We start from the raw sequence: 12,115 nt of genomic DNA, 5'->3' as shown, positions 1-12,115 counted from the left end.
GGGGTTTCACTGTGTTAGCCAGGATGGTCTCAATCTCCTGACCACGTGATCCCCGCCCGCCTCAGCCTCCCAAAGTGCTGGGATTACAGGCGTGAGTCACCGCGCCCAGCCTTTCTTTTTTTTTTTTGAGATGGAGTCTTGCTCTGTCGCCCAGGCTGGAGCGCAGCGGCACAATCTTAGCTCACTGCAAACTCCGCCTCCTGGATTTAAGTGATTCTCCTGCCTCAGCCTCCCAAGTAGCTGGGACTACAGGCGTGTACCACCACGCCCAACTAATTTTTGTATTTTTTAAATAAAGATAGGGTTTCACTGTGTGGGCCAGGCTGGTCTCAAACTCCTGACCTCAAGTGATCCACCTGCCTCAGCCGCCCAAAGTGCTGGGATTACAGGCGCGAGCCACTGTGCCCGGCCCATAGGCTGTAACATAGCACCTGATACTCAACATGCTCATTTGTTTACACCTCTGCCCTCTAGACTGTGAGTACCTCAAGGCTGGAGATCAGATCTCTATATCCTTAATGCCTACACACAATTGATTTGGAGTAGGCTCAGCAACTGTTGCCGCATAGACTAATCACAGGCAGAATTCCCCACCCTGAACCCACCTGCCACGTTGGCCAGTTCTGGGGCTTGTAACCGGTCTAGGGGCCTCTTCTCCTGGGGAATGTCAACGCCGCTGGCGGGGGGGAAAAGGGAAAGCCTGATTCATTGCCTCCTCAACATCTTGTACATTTGCCTTTCTCACAAATCAACGGGAGGGGGTGGGTGCAGAGAAGAATGGGATGCACAAACTGCCCCCATCATCTTCTTCCTGCACAAAAGGGTCTTATTGACTGAACTACAGATTGGGTCTCAACTCAGCCCTGCCCAATTCCAAGAGGCAGGCTGGCTATGACCTTGAATACCCGCCACCTCCTTCACATCAGGAGTCTCACCTGCCCAGCTCAAACCAACCTGAAATCAATGTGGAGGGGAACATGCTTGGCAGAACAGGAGGACCATGAACATGAAAAATGAGTCCTAGCCATTAATATCTTCCTCCACTTTAAGTTACAACATTACCAGCACTGAGTGAACTTGAAGTGTTATTAAATGAAGGAAAGAAATCCCAAAGGCATGACTTGCCAGGAGATAAAAGGCACCTCCAGGACATTTGGAACCCCTGATTGGAATCAGCTGGAGGGCAGTGAACATGCCCGTCCTCACCTCACCACCCAAGATACTGCCCAGTAGTGATGGGCAGAGTTAGGGGTGGGGAAACAGGGAAAGACTCTAGAGCTGACTACAACGTCCCTGCAACAGATGCATCCAGTTGATGGTCCTGGAGTGTCAGCCGGCTGCTGACCAACAGCTGTAGGGTAACTCGCTCACATCTCCATACTTACCCTGAGTTTCCTACAGCCAAGCTGTCAGCAGGAGCCGGAGGAGGACACTCCTTTTTGGCTGCAAAGAAACCATACTAGTTAAAAGCCCAACCAGATGTTCTAACTGAGGCGGCACAGAAGGGCTTGCTTTGAGACCCAAAGGAGGAAAATCCACTTTGCCTATATATTCCCTGTTGGGATCTCCCTGAAGAGATCCAGTCTCCTCCAGTGGATGACCAAGTACTATTTTTAATCATGTCTCTTTTCTGCTCAGAAACACCCACATTCCTCCACTGAATTTGAGATAAAGTCCAAATGTATAAGCCTAGTGTTCAAGGTGATCTATGATCTGCCTAACTAGCTTCCTGGCCTCACAGCCTACTCTCATTCTACAAATCACATTTTCTATTTTGCCTTGTTACCAACTCAGGAATCATTTCTGTAGATTCTTCTCCCCAGTTAGACCATAAGCTCCTTGAGAACAGGATACAGTGTCCTCCATAGCACCTACATCCATGCCTTATACTGAGAAAGCCAGCTATTCATTGCCTTTCGAATGTGCCATATGCCATTCTTCCTATACCTACCCTTTGCCTTTAGTTGCCACACATATTCTCTCTGTGAATTCCTACCTGTCTTTCAATGTCCAGCCTGAAAGCTACTTCCCTCTAGAAAAACGTCCCTAAACAACTCCAACCTGCTTGGATTCCCTTTTTTTTTTTTTTTTTGAGACGGAGTCTCACCCTGTCGCCCAGGCTAAAATGCAACAGCACAATCTCGGCTCACTACAATCTCTGTCTGCTGGGTGCAAACAATCCTCCTGCCTCAGCCTCCCGAGAAGCTGGGATTACAGGCACCCGCCACCTCGCCCAGCTAAGTTTTGTATTTTTAGTAGAGATGGGGTTTCACCATGTTGGCCAGGCTGGTCTCAAATTCCTGACTTCGTGATCCGCCCGCCTCAGCTTCCCAAAGTGCTGGGATTACAGTCATGAGCCACCACGCCCGGCCTGGATTCTCAGTCTACTCTTTTATAATACCTTCCTTCCTGTATCACTGCCGTCCCTAGCTTGGATTACCATCACAGTTCAATCTTGTCTCCATCTTCCAATTAGGGAGCTGCTCTAGTGGCTAAGGCTGTCCCCTCTCACCCTAGTTAAAGCAACTACAGGGCTAGGCCCAAAAGAAGTATCACCAAAAAGAGAGTTGGAACAAAACTACCCATGTTCCCTCACCTTCTGATTTCTCAAACTGCTCCAGCAGACTGGACAGGTCCGATGCCTCAATTCCTGTGGAGGCACACAACACAGGATTGAAAACGACCCCCTATCAACTGAGTACACAGGTCCCAGGAAGCCCCCAAATCATCTCACTTCTCCCTTTCCACTCCCCCTGCCCTCTGTACTAAGTGAACCAAGGTAGCAGCACAAAGCATGAAGGATTCAAACCAACCCAGAGCTCTGCCTCTGAAGAACCCTCCACAGCCAGGCATGGTGGCACACATCTGTGCCTATAAATCCAAGCTTCTTGGAAGGCTGAGGTGGGAGGACCACTTGAGCCCAGGAGTTCAAGTCCAGCCTGGGCAACACAGGGAGACCTCATCTCTTAAAAACAGAAACAGGCTAGGCACGGTGGCTCACACCTGTAATCCCAGTACTTTGGAAGGCTGAGGTGGGGGGATCATGAGGTCAAGAGATTGAGACCAACCTGGCCAACATGGTGAAACCTCACCTCCACTAAAAATATAAAAATTAGCCGGGTGTGGATGTGAGCACCTGTAATGCCAGCTACTGGGGAGGCAGAGGCAGGAGAATCGCTTGAACCCAGGAGGCGGAGGTTGCAGTGAGTCAAGATCGCACCACTGCACTCCAGCCTGGGCGACAGAGGGAGACTCCATCTCAAAAAAAAAAAAAAAAAAAGGTCTGGCGCGGCGGCTCACGCCTGTAATCCCAGCACTTTGGAAGGTTGAGGCGGGTGAATCACAAGATCAGGAGATCAAGACCACCCTGCCTAACATGGTGAAACCTCGTGTCTACTAGAAATACAAAAATTAGCTGGACATGGTGGTGGGCACCTGTAGTCCCAGCTACTTGAGAGGCTGAGGCAGGAGAATGGCATGAATCTGGGAGGTGGAGGTTGCAGTGAGCCGAGATTGCGCCACTGCACTCCAGCCTGGCGACACAGCCAGACTCCGTCTCAAAACAAAACAACGAAAACAAAAAACTCCCCCAAAGAAATCCAACAAAGGCCAGCCTCATCAGGGTGGCTTATCCTGTTCTACAGAGAAGAGTCCCCCAGCCAACTTGGGGACTATGTAGGGGAACTGTGTGGCACTCACCAATCTCACTGATGAAAGCCTGTACCACATCTTCAGAACCCTGAGTATGTGGGGTAGGCAGGAAGGACAGCTTCCTTAGACGGGCTGGGTGGACAGCAGGCAGCTTGGAGACAGTGCTCTGCCTTGGTGTCGGAACAGCCTTGGTAGCAGGCAAGGGGGGCTTCTCCCTGGGCCTGGTCTCCTGGGTCTCAGGCTTTAGCCCCTCTGATGCAGGCTCCTCAACAGTCACACCTTCAGCAGACACACATGCTGGAGCTGCTGGAGCCTTCAGCCGGGGACTTTGCACCAGGGCAGACACCTTATGTTTCGGATGGGGAGATGCAAGCACTGGCTTGACCTCCACCTTGGTAGGCTCTATCTGTGGAGCTCCGTGGCCAGGTAGCCCACTGAGGGGAGGAGTCATCGACACGGGAAGTACATTTTCAGGAGGGCCAGCTGGAGTGCCCCTAGACTCCATCTTAGCTTGGGGAACAGCTCTCCCAACGGAGGCTGGAGGCAAAGGAGGCGGGGGTACAGTAGACCAGAATGGAGCATGTTGAGGCCCTGGGCCCCATCCCAAGGACCCATAGGTACAGGTGGAACTGTAAGGTAAGACTGGGGCAGGAGGGGGTGCCCAAGGCACATTGCAAGTGGGAGGCATGGCATAGGCGCCAGGAGTACCAGACACTAGGGGCACTGTCGGTGGGGGGGGCAGGCAAGGATAGCCAGAAGGGGACACAGGAGGATAACAAGGCCAGGGTGGCATGGGGGCATAGTGAGTAAATGGATCAGGTAGGACTGGCCCCATAGACACTGGAAGACTAGGAGGCTGCAAGGGAGGTGGCGGCAGACTGGGGGGTATGCCCAGCCCACCTGCAGGGAAAGACAGGGCAGTAGGCATTGCGGGAGGTGTGGGCACAACAGGGGACACAGACTGCACAGGAGGGGAAGGTCTCGCCAACAATGGCATCTCCTGGGATGGCACCTGCTCAGTGAGAGCTGAGGCCACAGATTTGCTTACAGGTGGCTCAGGACCAGGAGAAGCAGGGCTGGGACCTACAGGCACAAGGCAAGTCTCAGGGGGCGCTTCAGGGCTTCTCTGTAGAGCTGTCTTCTTGGCTGGGGCTGGTGGGATGACAAGACAAGGGATGTCTGCCAGTCCTGTGGGAGTCTCTGGAAGGCTAGGCCACTTCCCAGTTGGGGGCTGGGGACTTCTCTCTTCTGTTTCTGCTTGGCGTTGCTGCCTTCGTCGCCGGTATTCAGATAAGCTGAGAGGCCGAGGTCTGGCTTCATGGGTTGTAGCACTGGTACCACTTTCAATTTTCAGAGAATCCACAACCTCTTTGACTTCAGGGATGATGGTCTTTGGTGGGTCCAAGGACTCTGACTCCAGGAGGAGCTGGGGGGCTGGACCCCCCAGGGCTGATGACACTGCAGCACGTCTGGGATCAGTTGGTCTGGACTTAACTAGCACTGGGTCAACTGCAGTCAGGTCATTAGGAACAGGGTCAACTAGTGCTAGATCAACTGGTGCTGGGCCAGACGGGACAGCATCAACTGGTGGCAAGTTATCTGAGATGGGAACCACTGCAGGGTCAACTGCTGCTGAGTCAGCCAGGACTGGGTTGATCAGCACTGGCCCAGCAGGGAGAGGCTCAACCAGTTCTGAACTGGTTGAAGCAAGGTCAACCAACCCAGGGTCAACAGGTACAGGGCCAGCTAGAACAGAGCCAACTGCAGTGGGATCAGCTTCAACAGAGTCAACTGGCATGGGGCTGGCTTGGGCAGAGTTGACCAGTGAGAGATGGGTTGGTACAGGGTTGGCTTGGATAGTGTCAGTCAACTTGGGGTAGAGGTCTAGAGGGCCTTCTTTAGCAGGACTACATTGTCCAGCACTTCTCTCCAAGTTCCTAGGGCTAGAATTCTCCAAGGCAGCTGCCCAGGCCCGAGCCCAAGCCCGAGGCTTCCCCTTACCCTGGAGAGGCCCAGACTCTCTTTGAAGTTCTTCCTGAGGCTGTTTCTGCAAGTTGTCTACCTGAGCGGTCACTTCCGTACCTACGGCAGACTGCCCACGAGAAGATGACCTCAGCCTCCTGGCATAGCCTTCCACACAGGCTGCTGGCTGCTCCTTGCTCTTCTTCTTCCTGCCCTTTCGAGCTCTCTGGGAACCCGGTGCTGCATTGGCAGGTGGGTTCTGAGGCTCCTTGGGCACCACTGGCTCCATGACCTCCCTGGGCTTCAATAAGCAGGCTGAGTCCAGCTTCTCCTCTGAGGTCAATGACAACCCCTTCTTCTCAGAGCAGAGGGTTATCTTGGGCACAGCAGCCTCCGTCTCTGACTCCAGTGTAGGCATCAGCAGCTGCAAGGCAGAACTAGTCTCTAGCGAGTCATCCAGGAGCACAGGCTGGGGTCCAGGAGAGACCTGTCGCACCACAACTGGTATCTCCAGGTCATCGCCAGCTGTGGCTGCCTGGCCCACAATCTCCAGCACTACACAGCCCTCAGGCAGCGTCAGATCATCTGGCTGCTCCTGAAGCTCAGCCTCAAGTGATGCCAGTTGGGTGAGGTTGGGCAGGCAGTATGGGTGCATGGCCCGCACCAGCTCACTCAGGGAGGAGATGCTCTCATCACCAGCTGTTGGCACTGCCGTCTCTGCTGCTGTTGCTTTATCTTCCTCCTCAGGGCAGGCCAAATGCATGGGGAAGTCCGGGGTACTGCTCACACAGTTGTCAAGCTCCCCAGCAAGAATCTGGCCACTGAAGCTGGCCACCTCCTCTTCTTCTTCTCCATCACTGCGCTGCTGGGGAGGTGGGGATTGGCCCCAGCGTGGTCTTGATCTTGGGGGCCTCCAGCTGGGAAGCTTGGGGGAAGAAGTCTCTAAGAAAGAAGGAGGGGAGAAGTCCCAAGGGGGATCTGGAAGAGACATTTCAACCTGCAGGAGAGAAGAGAAGTCTCAGGAGGAGTTTTCTTTGGGAAAGTATTTTCCAGACCTGTCCCCACACATTCCTCCCACCTGGGAGTTTCTGAAGCCCCCTAGGTCAGGCTTACCCCACTCCCTCTACTGCTGCCTGTACTGGGCCCCAATGGGTCAACTGGGGTGATGAGGTCACGTTCTGGGGGTGTCCGAGAGAGAGTAAGCAGCTTGTGTAGCTAAGAGGAAAGAAAGACCTGAGATCAGTCTATGCTTCAGAGCTATATGAGTAGGTCCACAGGCATGGGTCTAAACTTCATACCAATCCCCTTCCCCTGGTCCCACACTCACAGAGGAGCCCTCCCGGGGTGACACAAGCAGCTCCGAATCAGGAATGCTGTCAAATGGAGAAAGGTTCTCAGAATCTGCATTGTCCAAGATCTCCGTCAGAGCCGTGAGCAGCGACACTTCATTCTGGTCCTCCAGAGATAACCTGCTCTGCTCCAGAAAAACAACCAGAAGGTCCTACCAACATCCCTAATGACCTACTATGCCACTAAGGACTGGATATCGAAAGAATCAGTTTCCCAGGTTCAACTCAGCTAATGGGGCAGCAAGAGGGATCTGAATACCAGAAGGCATAGATTCCGATCTCAGTTACCATCCACCAGCTCTCTGGTGTCAACAGGGACCTGTCAGACTTGACTCAAGCTTGGGCTTCACACATTCCCCTACCCTCAAATAAGATGTGGGACGCTCAGCAGACAACCATCGGCTAGGCTAGAAATGAGCTCAAAAACAGAGATCAGAACCCTCTGGACATGCAGTTCAGGGGCCTAGACAGTGGGAAAGGCCTTGGACTACAGTCCAAGTTAGGCAAGGAATTCTTACATGGGACATAATCTGGCAGCCTGCAGCCTATTTCCCTCTTAGAGACAAAAAATACACTTGAAGGGTTCAGGTTGGGCACCCAGGAAGAAGCTAAGGTCCTGGGAGAGCACAGCCATGCCAAGAATTTTAGCTAGAGCCTCCCATGTAAAGCTCCTGCTTGAAGATATCCAAGCCCAGCCCCAGCTCACCTCTCCAAGGCTCCCAAAATCCTCGATGAGGGAGATGAGGGAGGCATCCATGTAGCTCTGCATGGTCCCCAGCAGCGTCTCATCCTGCAGCATTAGCTCCTCCATTTCCAGGTCCTTGTCCCTCAGAGATGGGCCCAGCCGAGACAGACTGACAAAGCCAGAATCACCCCCTTCCTCGTGCAGCAGCACCTGGAGCAGAGAAGAAGGCGAGAAGGGTATGAGCCCTCTGGCAGCAGCTGATTGGTATGCTCCATAAATCAGGTACCCTCCACTGCTGGGCCCAAACTCAGCAGCTGCCCCACTGTTGCCAAACTTCCGGGCTAGCAGGGCAGAGAAGCACAACCTACGAGCAAAAGCCCCAGCCAGGATGGCAGTTTTCAAGGACCTTCTGGGGCAGAAAAACATTTCGGCTCCAACCAGAAACAGCTAAAGTCACAGGAGATTAAAACCCGGGAGTAAAAACATCAGAAAAATCAAGATTGTTCAGAATCATCTACTGGCAGCAGTGAAGATAACAGTCTGAGGGGCTCACCAAAGCAAAAGAGGTCAGCAAAGAGACAGCTGCAGCTGCAACAACCTCACCTACCTCAAACCCCATTTAGGTCTCTGCTCTCTGCTTAGTGCAAATCCTATCTTCTTCAAGAAGACACCCCAGCTTCCAGCCCACGGTGATCTCTCCTCACAACTCTAAAATCATAGACTTTTCTGCAGCATTAAGTTTTCTGGCAATCACACCCCACCCCACTACCCCCAGCCCCCTGAAACTCCCGGGTTTGGACTCCTGGGTTCAAGCGATTCTCCTGCCTCAGCCTCCGGAGCAGCTGGCATTATAGGCGCCCACCACCATGCCCAGCTAATTTTTGTATTTTTAGTAGAGACAAGGTTTCACCATATTGGCCAGGCTGGTCTCAAACTCCTAACCTCAAGTGATCCACCCGACTCGGCCCCCAGAAGTGCTGGGATTACAGGCATGAGCCACCACGCCCGGCTGACACTTATTTTGAAAGCTCAACGGTGAGACACTCAACCTCTCAATGGTAATTCCAAGCAAAGGGCCTCTTCCCCACTCCTACCAGGTGATAGCAAGTGAAGAGAAAGCTTGATTCCCTAGATGGAAAGGCCCCGCCCGACACTCCTCTAAGAACTAGCAGCATTTATGGTCTCTTGTGTTAGGCATCAAGCAGCCCGCCCAGACCTGTCAAGAGTGTGGGTGTTGGCAGGGCCAGAAGGGACTAGAATGGTAGTGGTGAGGCCAGAGCCACAGGGATCTCCGCTACAGTAGTCCCCCCTTATCCTAGAGGGATAAGTTCCAAGACCCCCAGTAGATGCCTGAAACCACAGATACTACCAATACACTGGTATGTATTGATACATACAATACCTACCAACGATGAAGTTTAAGTTATAAATTAGGCACAATAAGAAATTAATAATAAAATAGAACAATTAAAACAATATACTGTAATAAAAGTTACATGAATGTGGTCTCTCCCTGGCTCTCAGAATATCTCACTGTACGGTACTCACGTATTTTTAGCCCCAGTTGACGGCAGGTTAACAGAAACTGTGGATAAGGGGAAACTACTGTATAGGAAACATGAAGTAAAAAGGCCTGAGAACAGGATCACATACAGACAGGCAAGACTTTTCTTTTCCCCTTCTGCAAAGTGAAATTCTGCACCACTTCCAAAAGAAAAAAGCAACAGGTGTCCCCCCCACCACCACCACAATATATACCCTCCTAACAGAGCTGGGTACCAACGCCCAGGGAAAGGAAAGGTTGGTTAAGGACGCGTTAGGAGGCCAGGCCCAGAGAATAAGTGAAAGGTGGTAGGTTTTAGGCACTAACTCCTCCCAGGCCTTCACAATCCTATAATTACAAACCAGCACCTGAATAGCACCTGGCTCAGCAAACACTCCAGGATGAGCCAAGAGGCTGCAACTCCACTTCCTCTGCCACCACCTACCTACCAGAGCCCCAGCGACTAGGCTGGAATCTCAAGACAATGCCCAGCTCTCTATGAACCACTCATCTTCACCTCCATCAGGTGTCCAGTCAGACACACCCTTACACCTGACCTCACCCATCACTCAATTCCCAAATAGCATAGCTCCCAGAGTACCAAGATCATCCAAGTGCTAAGCCCAGGCTAAAAGTGAGCCAGCCATCAGCACCTCTAACTTCAAAAACCTCCCAACTAGCTTTCCCCCACCAAACCTTCTCCCTCCAGGGTTCAGAAACAGCCAGAAGCTTTTTAAATGCATATCTGATCACTGCCTGAGACCCTCCCTAAGTCCCTTCAATGGCATTTTACTGCTCTTAGGATTAGGTTTAAACTCTTTAATATAGCTTACAAAGTCTTCCCCACCAGACTTCTGCTCCAGCGTGTCCTCTCCCACTACTCTGCAGTACAGGTCTCGGTTTCTCCAATAAGCCATGCTCTCTTCCTCCTTGAGGTCTTCACTATTCCCTGATTAAAGGTTTTCCAGTCTTAACATCTCAGCTTTAAATGTCCCTTCCCAGACTCTGCAAAGTAGATCACTACTGCCAATTACATAAACCCAAATATCCTGCACTTTTGTCTCATTCACTATTATTTATCATGTTCTATCCTAATTCAAACATAGATCCTGAGGGATAAAGACCATGTTTGTGTGGTTTACCTGTGTATCCCCTGTGCCTAAACATAATGGTATTTCAATAAATAACTGGTTGACTGACCAGCTCACATATACCCATTTTTGGTTTTGGGGGGAAGGGAATGACAATCTCTCCATAAGATCCTCTCCAATCCCAAATTACCACTTAATGCCTATTAGAGCTGGACCTTGGATCCTTCCTGCCTCTCCCTGTGCTATTTGGGAATTGAGTGATGGGTGAGGTCAGGTGTGAGGGCGTCTCTCTGACTGGACACCTGATGGAGGTGAAAATGAATGGTTCATAGAGAGCTAGGCATTGTCTTGAGATTCCAGCCTAGTCCCTGGGGCTCTGGTAGGTAGGGAGCACCAGCCCCGAAAGATGTGACCTCTGAGAAAGTAGGGGAGAAGGGATTAGCGCTCCCAAATTCTTGTCCCAGAAACCATTCTCCCCTGGGCAAGGGCCTGGATTGGTCTGCCGGACCTGACATTACCAGGCAGCCTGCAGCCCAACTCCCACCTAGTAACACACAAAAAACGCTGTCAAGGACTCAGTTTAATTGTTTGAGATAACAGTTCAAACTAATTCCTGCCCCTTCCACCCTAGGTGGAAACTTCTAAGAAGCCCTCCACTGTAGAGTAAGACAATAACACTTTTTGAAAGCCAAGAAAAAAAATCTAACAGAATTCCCCCTCATCTAGTAGCTGTTCAACTGCTGAACAACATGTTGAATAGTTCTCAAACCGCCTCCAACTTTTCCCATCCCCATCAAAATATCCAAAGGGCCTTAAATACGGACCACCCAGTTTCTGTGTGTCAGATTACAGGAGCATGCCTTCCCAAAAGAGATGCTGGAGGAAAAAGTGAGGAGAGAAGAGGATTCCCTTTCCCTTTCTTAACCTTGTCCCAGGTATATGTTGACACGCGTGCCTCATGCCCCTTGAATCACTAATAAGGCAAGACTGCAAAGCAACCAAAACGCCAATGCCCGTGACTCACAACCCACCCCAAGCCGGTCAGACAGAAGCGCCACAAACTCACTCCTCCACAACCCTTCAGCCTCAGCCCTCTACCCTCCCCATCACACTCCGCCATCCGCAGGGAACAAACACCCGGAACATCTGGAGAGTCCTTCACCATCAGCAGTGGAGAGACGTTGCGCACCCAAGCAGCAGGGAAAAAAAACCTCCAAGGCTCTGAACAAAGTTGACTCTAGCAGCCCTTACCTTCCTTCCCGGCCCGGGCCTCTCGCCCCGGCAGGAGATGGCGGGACCGGTGGAGACACACCCAGTTCGCGTCAGCGAGGCTCCAAGGCCGATACTAGATGCCCGACAGCCTGGGACGGGAGCCACGTGGACGTTCCTTCCCCGCCCCCACGTGGACCCGCAGCCTGCGCCCCCCTCCACCAGGAGCCCGACCCACGTGGATGCCCGGGCCGCCTAGAGGGGGAGGGGAGGCAGACAAGTTCTCCCGGGAAAATTGCTCCCCTCACCCCACGTGGCTCCGAAAAGGGAACTGCGGCGCCGGGCTCAGGGAGCCCCACTGGGCATCCTTACAGGGAGGTCTCAGCCTTCGACCCCCAAGTCCGAACCCCTGACCCCCACCCGCGGGTTATGTTTCCGACACCCGGCTCTGCCCCTCCGGCGTCCCCCAGGAATGGCCGTAGAGACGCTGCCTCTGCCCGCCTACCCCCAGCAAACGGCCTAGGGTCCTCTTGGTCCGGCCCGGCTCCCGCGGCCACCCGGCATCGACTCCCAGGCGATTCCTCCCTTTCCTGTGGCGTCCACGTGTCACCGCCCGGCACACACC

At 52.5% G+C, this 12,115-nt stretch overlaps 1 protein-coding gene across 3 annotated transcripts in view; it reads right to left on the bottom strand.

The window, feature by feature from the left end:
• Window positions 1–12,115, bottom strand: part of PPRC1 (peroxisome proliferator-activated receptor gamma, coactivator-related 1) — a 20,976-nt gene that overhangs the window by 5,042 nt on the left and 3,819 nt on the right. Inside the window, exons 2-8 of one of the 3 annotated variants that reach the window (XM_011977453.1) lie at window positions 7,669–7,857; window positions 6,941–6,986; window positions 6,727–6,828; window positions 3,700–6,610; window positions 2,597–2,650; window positions 1,386–1,443; window positions 606–676 (exon numbers count right to left, since the gene is read on the bottom strand). In XM_011977453.1, coding sequence (XP_011832843.1) covers window positions 606–676; window positions 1,386–1,443; window positions 2,597–2,650; window positions 3,700–6,610; window positions 6,727–6,828; window positions 6,941–6,986; window positions 7,669–7,751 — 3,325 coding nt within the window. In that variant the 5' untranslated portion in view covers window positions 7,752–7,857. Of the gene's footprint in view, window positions 1–605; window positions 677–1,385; window positions 1,444–2,596; window positions 2,651–3,699; window positions 6,611–6,726; window positions 6,829–6,940; window positions 7,088–7,668; window positions 7,858–12,115 lie in introns of all 3 variants that reach the window. The other 2 variants (XM_011977452.1, XM_011977454.1) reach the window with 2 other exon arrangements.

This window comes from Mandrillus leucophaeus, unplaced genomic scaffold (genome assembly GCF_000951045.1).
Source record: "Mandrillus leucophaeus isolate KB7577 unplaced genomic scaffold, Mleu.le_1.0 Scaffold18, whole genome shotgun sequence".
NCBI classification, from domain to species: Eukaryota; Metazoa; Chordata; class Mammalia; order Primates; family Cercopithecidae; genus Mandrillus; species Mandrillus leucophaeus.
This window is presented reverse-complemented; position numbering and strand designations above follow the sequence as displayed.